This window comes from Idiotropiscis lumnitzeri, chromosome 4 (genome assembly GCF_059441095.1).
Source record: "Idiotropiscis lumnitzeri isolate Australia: NSW breed Sydney's pygmy pipehorse chromosome 4, RoL_Ilum_1.0, whole genome shotgun sequence".
Taxonomy (NCBI): Eukaryota; Metazoa; Chordata; class Actinopteri; order Syngnathiformes; family Syngnathidae; genus Idiotropiscis; species Idiotropiscis lumnitzeri.
Genome location: NC_142394.1, coordinates 27,832,540 through 27,846,158, shown reverse-complemented (window position 1 = coordinate 27,846,158; position 13,619 = coordinate 27,832,540). Strand labels below are relative to the sequence as shown.

General features: G+C 48.9%; 3 protein-coding genes across 3 annotated transcripts; 1 reads left to right on the top strand and 2 right to left on the bottom strand.

Moving 5' to 3' along the window:
• Positions 1–13: 13 nt before the first annotated feature.
• On the bottom strand, positions 14–2,009 carry nipsnap3a (nipsnap homolog 3A (C. elegans)). The gene is made up of 6 exons (XM_088293370.1): positions 1,885–2,009; positions 1,072–1,279; positions 821–982; positions 443–592; positions 293–355; positions 14–219 (listed from the first exon to the last, which is right to left on the bottom strand). The coding sequence occupies exons 1-6, from the start codon at positions 1,936–1,938 to the stop codon at positions 143–145; spliced, it is 714 nt and encodes a 237-aa protein (XP_088149496.1). The 5' UTR covers positions 1,939–2,009; the 3' UTR covers positions 14–142.
• Positions 1,744–5,909, top strand: noa1 (nitric oxide associated 1). The gene is made up of 9 exons (XM_088293369.1): positions 1,744–2,560; positions 2,924–3,835; positions 4,084–4,248; positions 4,322–4,429; positions 4,498–4,592; positions 4,666–4,797; positions 4,985–5,101; positions 5,179–5,296; positions 5,364–5,909. The coding sequence occupies exons 1-9, from the start codon at positions 2,356–2,358 to the stop codon at positions 5,603–5,605; spliced, it is 2,094 nt and encodes a 697-aa protein (XP_088149495.1). The 5' UTR covers positions 1,744–2,355; the 3' UTR covers positions 5,606–5,909.
• On the bottom strand, positions 5,622–12,199 carry rest (RE1-silencing transcription factor). Its single transcript, XM_088293368.1, has 6 exons — positions 12,045–12,199; positions 9,771–9,994; positions 9,201–9,698; positions 8,950–9,110; positions 8,787–8,870; positions 5,622–7,694 (listed from the first exon to the last, which is right to left on the bottom strand). Exons 2-6 carry the CDS (start codon positions 9,983–9,985, stop codon positions 6,217–6,219), a joined length of 2,436 nt encoding a protein of 811 aa, XP_088149494.1. The 5' UTR covers positions 9,986–9,994; positions 12,045–12,199; the 3' UTR covers positions 5,622–6,216.
• Positions 12,200–13,619: the final 1,420 nt, after the last annotated feature.

Below are 13,619 nucleotides of genomic sequence, written 5' to 3'. Positions count from 1 at the left end.
TGCAGACACAAACTTTGTAACACCAGTTTATTTGGAAGCAAAAAGAAGTGTTTTGCGTCACTATGGTGACAGAGGTCAAGCCCCACCCACCACCGCACAATTGGATGCCACCGACTCCACTTTGTGACAACCCATCAGGAAATCACTTGAGCGGCGAGAAGGAACACGGCAACATCACTTTCGTCTGCCGGGACTCAACCAGGCTCAATCCGCGCGCCACTGAAGAACACGTCACGATGTCACTCACTCTGTTTCGTGGAAGGTCATGATGACGTCTTAGGCGAACGCTTACCTGCTGCATCACTTTCCACTTGACGCCGCTCGTCAGCGCTCTTGAACCACCGCAGGGCGTAAACTGGCGAGGGCAACCACGACACGCGTGTGTTAACCAACATGCACGTACACGCACACGCACACACAAAGGCACGCGCATTGCACCGACCTGTGTCCAGTTGGCCGATGTCGCTATGGAAAGCGGCGATCAAGTGAGCGTGTCCGCACGCGTCATTGGCAGTGACGGCGTCCTGGAGAGACGTGGCCCACAGTGCGGCGGCACCTGCACGTGTCCTGATGGCGGCCAGTTCAAAGACTCCTGAAAAACATGTCTAATGTCACGGGTTTACAAAGATGAAAGACGGCCGGGACATCACATGTTGAATTCATTGTTTGACAACTTCTGGTGAAGATGTCACGCTTGAGGGGAAGTGTCAAAGGAGCTACAGGTAGCCATGATGTGGCGTGCAGTCATGTGACAGACGTGATGTCGCATGACGGAGGTGACATAACGTGGCGTCAGACGAGTTGATGCAGTGTGACGGACCTCCGTGGTGCGGCGGTGCGCTAATGCGGCTCCAGGGCAGCAGGGAGGTGATGTGGTTGTCTTGACACGTTAGCATGGGAATGGCCCGTCTGATGTACTCGGTGATCCAGCGCTCGTCCTGAGCTAGCGCCGCACGCACCGCCGCGCGATGGCTGAAGGAATCTAGGGGGAAGGGAGTGGCGGAACTTATTCACACCTCGCAGAGGTTTGCGACTGACAGAATGAGAGACGTCTGACAGACAACTCCTCACCGTACTTCCAAATATGGAAGACCTGATTAAGGGCCCCGTACTCGACGCTCCAGTAGCCAATGAGTTCTGAGTGGGCGGTCCTGAGGTTAATCTTCTCATTGGTTAGCTTCAGGAAGGCGGAGTTTTGGTCTGGACGGATTTGGTAGGTGCGAAATTCGTACAAGGCCCCACGTTCTTGTAGGAACCCCGTTGAGAGGCCTGCGGAGCACTGACCGGACACACGCGCCCACGCACACACACGCCCACACACACACACACCCACACGCACCCCCCCACACACGCACACGCACACACACATACACAAGCATGAGCATTGGCATTTGAAACTCTGTCATAAACGTGCTAACACACTTTGAATAATGAATTTAATTTCCGTTATTAACCTATTATGAATCATATTTGCCATATTTTGTGTTTGGTGTTTGAAAAGGAAAGCAAACATGTTTTTCATTTGTGAGTTTGCGTGCTGGTTAATTTTCAACTTGAAACATTTCACTCCAGCCTGTCCAAAGAGCAACGGTGTGCATGAGCGTGTATGTGTGTGCGTCTAAGTGTGTGTTTGTGTGTGTCGCCTCAAAGACTCCAAACTGTTCCAGTCCGTTTTAATTACCAGAATCAAATGTTGCAAATTGACTGGCAGCTTGACAGCATCTGACGCGTGTCGTCAAGTGTTCAATGTCACGTGATGTGAGGAGTACACAAAACTACACGATAAAGATGACTTGAGTCGTTTTCAGCGTGGTGACATTAAGTGTCCAAAAAAGTGTCAAGCTAAAAGTTTTGTCCGGTGCGGCTAGGGTTTGGTGGACTCACGTGGGCATCCGGCGTGAGGCGGAAGCGGGCCAGCAGCCGTGAAAAGCGGATCATTTTCCGAAAGGTGAAGAAGAAAAAAGTGTAGTGGGCGAGAAGAGAGTAAGCATCCAAAGATCCTGCGATTGAGTTTTGATGACGTCATCACGTAGCGTGTCTGTCACGTGTTTCAATTTACTCTTGTTTATTTTGGGGATGGGCGTTGACATTTGACTGCATCCGTGGCTTTGTTAAGATTTCTGAGGACAACTGGACTATACAAATATTTTAAAAAGCAGAAGTAAGGACGTGTAGTACTAGTATGTTCGAGTTATTGTATACAGGGTTAGTTTATAAGCCAATGCAGTTATCATGTTAGATCATTAGGTGGCGGTAATGCACTGCTTGTTTGTAAACCGCCGTTAAACGCAACAAGAAGTAGAGTGACGTCACTTCCATGCCGGAAAAGACAGTGATATCACGCTACCAAGGAATATGTTGAATGTGGCGCGCGTGTCAGCGAGCTTGGGGCTCGCGCTCCGGCGCTCGGCGAGATGGAGCGTGTCACTTTCGGGTTCGAAGGCCGGGTTTGGACGCGTCTCGAGCGGCCAAACGCACGGCAGACGTTTGCGTGGACTCGAACATAGCTGCACCGTCGACCCCGATCGGGAAGAACGCTTCTGGTTCGAGGAGCTCGCAGGTCAGAACTGCGCATGCGCGATGTTAATGTCACACTCGACATGACAAAAGCGTTGGTGTCCTTTCGCTAAGGTTAAAATAGTTAACAAAACCGAGCAAAAAAGAAAAGCCAACTTTTCTTCCAAAACAAGTAAAAGCGAATATATATATATATATATATATATATATATATATATATGCCAAAAACTAAATAAAAAAAAAATACAAAGTAAAAACATAATCCTACCTTGCAATGTCCCAAACTATGATAAGACTCCCTCCCCATCTCAAAGTTACTTTTTGTGCTGTTGAGCTCCATCATGTTGTTGAACTTCCTTCCTGTTAGCATTTAGCTGCTCTTTGAACAGTTCGCTTGTCCTTTCAGATCCCGAGGAGGAACCTGCCTTGACGGATATCGCTTCACCACAGAGCTCACCTCTTCCTGCGCGTCCTCCTCGCTCTTCTCAGCAAACTCACGGCAGGTCCGTGGAGCGTCATTTGAAGGACACAAGCAAACTGGACCTCGAGGCGGAATCCCTCATTCAGTTCCACGACACGGACTTCCCGCTTGGTCCAAGCATGGTGGCCTCCGACAAGAAAAAGAAGAAGGCTGAGCCCAAGATCTACGGTACACCTGATTCGGAGGAGCCATTTAGTGATACTTGCTGCTCCGGCTGCGGTGCCATCTTGCATTGCGTGGACATCGCCTACCCGGGGTACCTACCCAGCGAGAAGTACAAGGTCCTACTTCAGGAGGACCGTCTCAACAGCGCCACCTGCCAGCGCTGCCATTTGCTGCGCTACCGGCAAAAGGCTCTGAACTTGCAAGTATCCAAGGATGAGTTCCGCCACATAGTGCAGAAGATCCGCTCCCAGAGGGCACTGGTGCTTCTCATCGTAGACCTCTTGGATGTCCCTGACTCGATTGTACCGGACCTTCCGGACTTGGTGGGCTCCAACAAACGCGTTGTGGTCCTGGGCAACAAAATTGACCTCCTTCCCGCGGACTCGCCCAACTACTTGCAACGAATCCAACGGCAGCTCATCCGCTTCTGTCAGGATGCCGGCTTTGGCACTCAGGTGAGCGACACCCACCTGATCAGCGCCAAGACCGGCTACGGTGTCGAGGGTCTGATCTCCAGCCTGCAGAGGGCATGGAAGTACAAAGGCGACGTCTACCTTGTGGGTAGCGCCAACGCGGGAAAGTCCACGCTCTTCAATACGCTGCTCCAGTCCGACTACTGCAAGTCCAGAGCGTCGGATGTCATTGGCAAAGCAACCATTTCCCCGTGGCCCGGTGAGCTTGCTGCAAATGAGGGGACTGATCATCAAGTTTTTCGCTTTGTCGCTAAAGTTCAATGTCGGCAACTGGCCTCTTGGCGGTTGCTAAGGTAGTTTCACCATGAAACATTTGAAGTCACCACTATAACAAATGTATAGATTTGTGTTTTTTTTTTTTTTCCCACAAGAACCATTGACAGTTCATTTGAAGCACATGAATTTGTTGAAATATTACAGTGAATCTGTGCGCCATCTTGTGCGCAGGGACCACTCTGAACCTGCTCAAGTTCCCCATCATCAACCCCACACCGTATAGGATGTTTCGACGGCGCGAGCGTCTTGAGGAATGCCGCCAGCAGACGGAGGATGACCTGTCGCCTGAGGAGCAGAAGCAGCTCAAAGATCTCCGCCGCCAGGGATACTTAGTAGGTATGAGGAGGATGGGACTTGGGAGGGGGCGGGGCATGCCTGAGCTCAAACCGACTTGGCCTTTATTGCTCAGGTCGCGTGGGTCGAACGTTCCTGCCCAAAGTCGGACCAAGAACAATCACCTTCGATCCGGACGATTTAGCGTATGGAGAATATGACGACAGAGAAACCGAGACAACCGGTGAGAATGTGCTTAGGTCGACTGACGGTGAAGTTGTGCGGCGTTTTGACCAATCCAAATGTTCACAGGAAAACAAGACGACTCGCCAGGCGAGTTGACGTTCGACGAGCTCAAAGATGCACATTGGCTGTTTGACACGCCAGGAATCACGAAGGAACACGACGTGAGTGCCGGGTTAGCGATTCGATTCTGTAGCGTCTCCTGGATGAAGACTAAAGTCGATCGGGTGTCTGCAGATCCTCGGCCTGCTCAACGAACAGGAAGTGAAAGCCGTGGTTCCCACCCGGGCCATCGTTCCTCGCACGTTCGTGTTGAAGGCCGGAATGAGTCTCTTTGTCGGCGCACTGGCCAGGATCGACTTCTTGGAGGTCAGTTAGCATCGAAATGCAACACAACAAAAATACTGCTAACAGCCATCTCACGGATTAGAGAATTTGGACTTAATGCTAACCGGCAGGTGACCTGCTCTTCAATTGTCAGTTGAAAATGCCAGCAACGCGCTTGTCCTAATTTGGAGCACTAACGCTCTCGACATTCCGGATTTGTGTGCTGCAGGGGGAGAAGTCCTGCTGGTTTTCCGTCATCACCTCCGCTCGAGTTCCGGTTCACGTCACCGCTTTGGAAAAAGCAGATGCCGTTTATCAGAAACACGCCGGACGTGAGCTGCTGGGGGTGAGCGATCGCCTGAGCATGGAAAATGTCGGTGGGGGTGGCGGTGCTGATGGCGTTTTTTGTGGTTTTGGCTTCAGGTGCCAACAGGAGGAGCGGAGCGCATGAGAGACTTTCCAGCGTTGACGCCTCAGGATTTCCGGCTGGAGGGTCGAGGACATACCGAGGCCGCCGCTGACATCACGTTGTCGTCCGCAGGTACGCCGCCGCCACTGAGACGCCATCGCCTGCGTTCTATTGTGACAAAAATGGCCGCTTTGTCCAGGTTGGGTGGCGGTTACGGCGATGGAGGGCCAGCTTCCGCTGCTGAAGGTTCACGGGCCGCCCTCGGCAGCTTTCGGTCTGAGGATACCGCCGCTGCTTCCTCACGTCGTTTCCCTGAAGGGGACGCGCGTCCCCAAGTCCGCTGCCTACAAAACTCTGACGCCGGCAGCATTACCGGAGATCGGCGTGAGGCGGAATCCGAAGAAGAGCGCCAAGGAGAAGAGAAAACCGACTGCGCTCTGATGAAGACTCGAAAACATTGTAAAATCTTGAAAATTTTATTTCACCCAAGTCTAACTTCTGTAAGCACAATGTGGAAAAAAAAGCTGAACGATAACTGCAGTTAGACCAACGTTCATTCATCTTTGACAATCGCACCATGTTGAATCTCCAAAGTCATCCACTGAGCAGCCACTTTATTAGGCACACAATGTTTCTAATATTTGGACCACGTCCGCTGTTGGCTACATGAGGGGCAACATTACAAATAGTCTGACATGCACACATAATACCTATTTTTGTCTATTAAAAGGTGGACTGTCGGATTTCATGAAAATTGATGAGGTGATGTGATCTGACGGAACCTCATCACGTAACAACTCAATTCGTTCATTCATCACGACAACGAAGAATATTGCACCAAAAAAACATTTACATGTTAAATGAAATGCCGAGTCAGCTGAAAGTGATCAACAAAAGAGATTGTCAAACGCCACAGAGAAACCCATGATTAACCTTTGACCCCATCTCCTCTTGATGGGTCCTAAAGAACAGCGCCACCTGCTGCTGGAATTATCTGACAGTTCAACTTTGGCTTCCCAAAGCAGAAATGAAACAAAAAGTATATCTCGGCGTTAGTTGCTCGCCGGCGCGGCATTCATGTAGTACACGTTAACAAGATGGCGTTTGAGGTGGCGGTGATATTCAGCCTCCACGTGGAAATGGCGGTCACAGAATATGCACATATGACTTTTGAGCTCAGTTGGAGTGGGAACTTCACAGGTGGGCGTCTCCGGGTCTTCTGAAGTTTTACCAGGGCCTGTATGGTTTCCGTTGAGTCCTGAGTCGTCGCTGCCTTCGGAGGCGCCGTCGCTTACATCGCCGCCGCTGTCACCACCTCCTTCGTGGCTACTGTGGACGCCTTCGTCGTCGTCTGGGTCGGAAGCTTTGTTGCACTCTCCTGGATGCGGCGGCGTCGGGGAGGCGGATTCAACCGAGGGTGCTGGAGCGGGTGGCGTATCGGTGGGAGAGTCTTCCGTCCGGTTGGCGGGTTCCCTCGGTGGTGAGACCACCTGAGCCGGAACGGGGGTCGACTCCTCCGGGTGGGCGTAGTCGTCTGGAGTGCCGGACCGGCCTTTTGCTGGAGGTGGTGATGACTTCCTGGCGGACCTCCTGGTCCTCTTGACGGGCGAGGTGGACCGGAGAGGCGCTTTGACAGTCAAAGGTGACTTGTTGCCTTTTCGGGCCCGACGGGCCTTGGGGGCGGGCAGGCACGAAAGGTCAAACGCTTCGGCCGCTTTCCTCTTTTTGGACTTTTCTTTGCCGTCCTTCTGAAGAACTTCTGGAGCAATGATGGTCTGAGCAAATTCTTCTGGTTCAGAATTCCTCCCGCCGGATCTTCTTGGCTTGCTGCCATCTTTCCCATCTCGCCGGCCGGCCGTTCCTGATCCTTCGGACTTTTCCCTCTCATCCTTTGTCAATTGCGTGTCACGTGGTCCATCGCCCATCGTCTTCTTGATTCTTTTCTTGGCCTTGCGGGCGCTGGACGCCTCCTCCGGGTTCTCTTTGGTCTTCTTTTTTCTGGTTGTGATGGTTTTCTCTTGCTCCGAAATCACCGCAGAGACATGGCACTTCCTGGAAATCTCCTCTGGCTCCGCTTCCACCCGTGCCGCTTTAGCGCTTTTTCTGACCGACAGGTTGATAGGCCCGGACAATTTGTCACCAGGAAGCGGCTCGTCGCTGACCTCCTGGTCGTCAAGGTCCTCACCCACATTGGACGCGTTTGTTTTGGAAGGCTGGTCGGGCTTTTTGACTCTCAGTTTGACCTTGGAGACGTCGACGGTGACGTTGCAGCCCGAGTGTCGAGATTTGATGTGGTACTGCAGGTTGCACTTTTTGGAGGCGGCGTATTTGCACAGCGGGCAGAGGAACTGGCGAGGGTTGAGGTGCAGCTCCACGTGCTTCTTGAAGTTGCTGCGGTCGGCCGTCTTGTATTCGCAGTAGGGGCACGCCAGCGGTTTGGGACCGTTATGGACCTGGCGGGCGTGGCGGGTTACCTCGTGCTGGTTGGCCGCCAGGTAGTTGCAGCTGTCGCACTTGAAAGGCCGCTCACCTGCACACAAAAACAGTGTAAAGCATAGCGTCGAAATGGACTGAAATTTTTACACATTGCTCATTTTGTCCAAAGGTTACACTGGCGTAATTTACTGCTGTGAAAAGGAACGCCTCCGATCGAAATATTTGAAGAGACTGAATATATAAAAATGTCAACCAACAATGTTTTTTTTTGTACAGCCGCAAGTTGAGACGTACTTTGAGACGTGCATTTACAAGGCAGGAGTATTTTTGTGGAAAACCTCATTTCACGGTCACGGTCCTCATTTCCACATGGATGCAGAAATTTGTCAATTTGAAATGTTTTCTAGAACTTTCAATGTTTAACATTATATCCACAATATAGATACACTCTGAGATGATAATGGCCCTTGAGGGGAAAAAAAGTGCAAATCGTTCATTTCTAGCACTGTCATCAAACACATCAGGTCAAGACAACACACACACACACACACACAAACACACACAAAGAGTTTACCGTGTCACTGCGCCATTCGAATGCTTCAGTGGACAAACAAAAGTCACAACAATAAAACCTTGTCAGCTTTTACAGCATTTACATAATAACGATGACTAGGGCCCGACCAATACAGATTTTTTTTTAGGCTTAATCAGATTCCGATAATTGGCAGAAAATAATTCAGACAACCTATTAAAAAAATGCTTAACAAGACAATGACAATTTTTTGGGGGGTCACAAAACGATATGAACAACAGGCACAACATTTGACCAGTCCTTTCGTGTTTGTTGAATTTGACAAGAAAGAATTTTCAAGTACTACTTTCAAAGGGTTTCCAGTCAACAAATGTGTGACGAAATGTATGATACGCACACACACACCTATACATAGTATATGTATAATTATATCATAATAAATCCATTTCTTGACTACTGCTTTTTAATGAGCCACTGGAATCATTTAGTCTTTCATGAGAAAGTAAGATTACGTTTTAAAAAGCTATCCAATGGTCGGAAAGAATTATCCGACTGCTGTATCGGCCGGGCTCTAACGACGTGACATACTGAAAAGGACGTTGCCTCCCTCCACAGAACACGCGAGTGACACACTAGGAGGCATGCGCTACTAACCCGAGTGCGTCCGCATGTGTCTGGTCAGATGCGTCTTCTGGGAGCTGGAATAGTCGCAGTACGGGCACTGGAAAGGACGCACACCTGCAATAAGAATGCAGACCGTTAGAATACACGGGTGTTGGTGCGCAGAGCAGGCTGACGCGACGCCACTGGCAATCACCTGTGTGTGTGCGGATGTGCTGGATGTAGTTGCTCTTGCGGTCGGAAAAATAGGAACACTGCGTGCACGTGTGCAGCTTGCTGGGAAAATGATTGCGCAGGTGTTTCCGCCAATGGTACTGACTGACCGTGCTGTAGGCGCACAACGTGCACTTGAACACCCTGCGACACACACACACAACGTCAACGAGTCATCGTCACGGTGTCGACGTGCGGCTGTAACAGCGGAAGAAGACGCGCGCGGTGGCTGACCTGTGGTCGTCGCCCTCCTTGCTGTGGTGCTTGAGGTGCGCCACGTAGTGATCGTATCGGTTGGTGTTGTAACCGCAGCGCTCGCATCGGATCAAGCCTTTGGCGTCCCCTGAGGCCGCCTCGCCTTCGCCGCCCTCGGCCGTCTCCGCCTCTTTGGCCTTGGCTTTGCTGCGGCCCTCCACGCGGTTGACCACAACCATCTTGCTGACGGCGTGCGTTCGCAGGTGCTCCACAAACTCCTTCTCGTCGTGTGCCTGGAAGTGACACGGCTTGCAGTGGAAAGGTTTCTTCTTCTTGCCGCCCTCTGCGGGGATTGCCATCGCTGCGTCTTTGTCTGGCGGTGGCGGCGACGGCAACGGTGGGGCGGGGCCACTTGAGTTTGGGGGTGGAAATTCGCTGTTGGGCTCCCACACACCATTTTGTCCACGCACGACAAGGCCCGGCGGGTCAGAGAAGTCGACGGCGTCGCCAGTGGTGTGACCGTTGTCGTAACCGTACCTACCAAGAAGCGACGTGTAACGTCAAGTCCAGCGCAAGTGGTTCCGCCGCGTGTCTGCGGGCGACGCTCACCTGATGACGCTCTCGTCCTCACTGTCTGAGTAGCCGCACGCCACCGTCTTCAGCTCCATCATGTCTTCGTCATCCGCCACGCTGCCCTCGACGCCGTCCGCCGCCGCCACGGCTGCCACGTTGGCCAACATCACCAGCTGAGGGGCCGCCGAACTGCGGACGTCGTCGTCCATCAGCGAAAAGGGCTCCATGGAGAACACGGACGCTGCCGCCATGTTGACCTCCTGCCCACAACAACACATTTGATTGCTTTAAACCATGTCCAAGAGAAATCCGGTGCTATCAACTCCGCACTGAAAAGCCAAAAAGTTCCTCAAAGTCGGGCCTGTGGACTTCAAATAAAATCACAGGTTTCTTTTCAACAAAATCTATTTTGTATTCATTTTCTCCCTTGATGACATAATTCAAAACTTCTTTTAAGTTGTGTCGAGTTCCACAGAAATGATAAATACTTTTTTGAAACAGATCACATGAAAAGAAGTACTTTCTCTTTGAAGTAAATAATTTTGATCAATGGTTGCAACTAATGATGATTTTCATAGTCGATTATTGTTTGTCAATTATTTATTTGAATCATCAGTGAAGTGGATGGGAAAGAAAAATGTTAAATTTCCATCCTGTGCCTTCAATTATATGTTTGAGAGAAAAAAAATCTCAAAGCAAACTGCAACTGTGGCATTGTGCATGTAGTAGACAGCGCACAGCCACCTCCAAACACGGAGAAACATTTTCCAGCCATGTCGCCCAGCTGTATTATTTATTTATGATATATCAATCATTGACCAACTGTCAAATAATGGATTTATTTTTGCACCACTAATTTTAACTCATTCGCTAACAGCCGAGTAAAAAAAAAAAAGAAAAGAAACGATCTTTGGCGTCTTTAGCCGTCAATGGCAGTAAATGAGTTAACAAAACATACATAAAGGCCAAACTTAATTAAGTGAGATTACATAACACACCTCCCTCCCTCAAACAATCAAATTCGTAAAGTTTGCTAAATATAGCAAACAAATGGCTATAAACTACAATCAACCGCCACCAAAAATCAAGTGGACATCTCCATTCATGTCCACTTAAATTTTTGTAAATATCAAAATAGTGGTCCAGGATAGTTTGGGTTAAATGGATGTTAAACATTTTCCTCATAATAGATTCTCACTGTAGAGACAAGATTAAACGTCGCTAAACTTTCAGAAAACTGTGATCTAATCACATTCTTTCACTTGTACAGCCCTTTTCCACCTGTTAAGGCACTCGAGCAACCGGCGGTCCATGAATTCCAAAATATTGGAGTGGTTGTTTTCACTATTTTCTGAGGTTGAAGTTGAAGTTGGCAGGTGTGGAGATGTGCATGTGTATTTTGGTGATGACTAACTAAGGATTTTGGATGTTAAGTTTTTCGACACGAAGCGTTTAACAGTGGCCCTATGGCCGCTCCCATTGAGGCTTGAAGCCAAAGGAAAAAAAAATTATTGCCCAAAACGAAGGAACGCCTAGACCTTGGAGGGTTGCGAGCATTTTGAGCTTGTTCGTGTGAAGTTAATCACTTCTCCTGACGTCACTGTTGTGTGAAGAATGCGCTTGTGGCAAAGTTTGCCAACTTTGGGAGGGTGGAAAAAAAAAACAGGACTGGTCGGCCATTTTGAAACAGCACCAACGCAGTCGACAGCGCCTGCATCGCAAAAGCAGTAAAAAAAAAAAAAATAAAAAAATCAACAACGCCCAAGACACTCGCTTACATCGTACTCTTCATCGTCATCATCATCATCATCATCATTTTCGAGTCCTCAAGTGTCGAGTACAATGTTTACACTTTTGCTCATATTCGACAAACCATTTGCATTCTTTCGGGAATTTAATGTCAAGTTCGTTTTCCGAAAACATTCTGGACGCTACTAAACAAAATGTCGTCGAATGAAGTTGGCACGAACGTGTCGTGATTTGCTTCGGCCACCATTTCACTTTTCAACTAACTTGGCGGAAGTCAAAAGCAGCCGCGAGCGAGCGAGCGACACGATCCGTAAAAAGGTGGGCCAAAAGTGGCGACGAGGTCGCAGAGTAACAAACGAAGGCAAAAAAGTTTTGCCCCACAAAGTGTTAGCCATGGTCCTGAATCGTGATCAGCGACGGACAGCGCCTCGTCGCCTCGTCTCGTCTCGTCGTGGTCGCGTTGCACGGGCCGCCTCCATTTTCCAAAGTTTGCTCGGAGCGAGTTACGCCAAGTTGAGTCGCAGGCCCGCCAAAGTCACACACTGTCCCGGTCGCACTCACCAGTTGTCCCGAGGCAGCAACTTGTCGAGCGATGTGACTTGCGAAGAAAACTTTCAGGCGTCGTCGAGGTTGAAACCGAGAAGAAAGAAGGGAAAGTTTGCGCACATTCCTCCACAGGCGTACCCGAGCCACATAGCTCGTGTGACGTCATCACGTCGGCCTCGCACGCAACGCAGATTACTCCCCCCCCCACTACATTATTTTACATTTGATCACACTTTTATCTTTATTATTTACACCACAACATGTTTTTTTTGTTATCACAATACTTTTTTCTTTCATACTTTTTAATTTGTTAATCAAGTCCCCCCAGATTTCTGATAACTGCAATTCTGCACCATATCTTCCCCACGTAAGAATGCAAAGATCTCTAATCATATATGCAGCAGTAGACAAGTATAATAAATGCGAATTGGCCTACTTCAGGCAACTTTAATGCTGGAGGGGCAACAATTTTTCATCAGTGCTTCCAGGGATGGCCACGTTGGATCACTCACTTCCTTACCACATGTATGACAAAAATACTACTTTAAATACGGACAAATTAAGTGCAGAAATCATGCTCATAATATATTTAATTTTTGATATATATATTTTTCAAAGCATGTAGAAAGTATCCTATTGCAACCCAACAAAAAGGGTTTGAAGCAAACAAGAAAATAATCACGTACTGTATTTTGTTCCCATTTGTTTTTGTTTATCCTGCAAATCCATATTTTTTTAGTCCTGCTCACGTTTCTGTATTAAGACCCAATGTAAGCGCAACTAGGACACGTCTGCCATCTCGTGGTTAATAGTGTTAGTACACCTACAGCCGATTCCTGTATTATTCGCAATTCGAAAGTATATTCAATGTTCATCAACGTTCATTGAAGAATTCTTGGGGTTTGTAAAACTGAAAATGAATGAAAATTAATCAGGGGTCGTCTGAGAGTGTGGAGATGACGTCATCTTCCGTTGCACTCCCTTGCTTTGCACACACATTCCAAAGTATGTTTCCTAACTTTCCAGATGTTCTTTTGGAAGTGTTTAAATTTCCACAAAGTGACTGTGAATGTTTGTCAGTACCAGTCTTGTGATTGACTGGCGACCAATGCAGGGTGTAGCCCATCCCTCACCCAAAGTCAGCTGCGATAGGCTCCAACTAACCCACTACCCCAACAAGAACAAGCATAAAAAGATGGATAATATTTTTTTTTTGGGGGGGGGGGCTCACAGTTTATAACTGGTTGGTACGATGGCCTCACAGTGAAGAGTTGCAGGGTTCGGTTCCGGCTACGGCCTTCCTTGTGTGGAGTTTGCATGTTCTCCCCGTTTCTGCGTGCTTTTTCTCTGGGTTCTCCAATTTCCTCACTCAATCCAAAAACATGCATGGCAGCTTAATTGGACACCCTGAATTGCCTCTCGGTGTGAGTGTGAATGGGTCTTTTTGGGGCCCTGCGATGGGTTGGCAACCAGTTAAGAGTGTACTACGTCCACTGCCCGAAGACAGCTTTGATAGACTCCAGCACTCCCGCGAACCTCGTGAGGAGAAGCAGCTTAGATAATGGAAGAATGGATAATTATTTATTTATT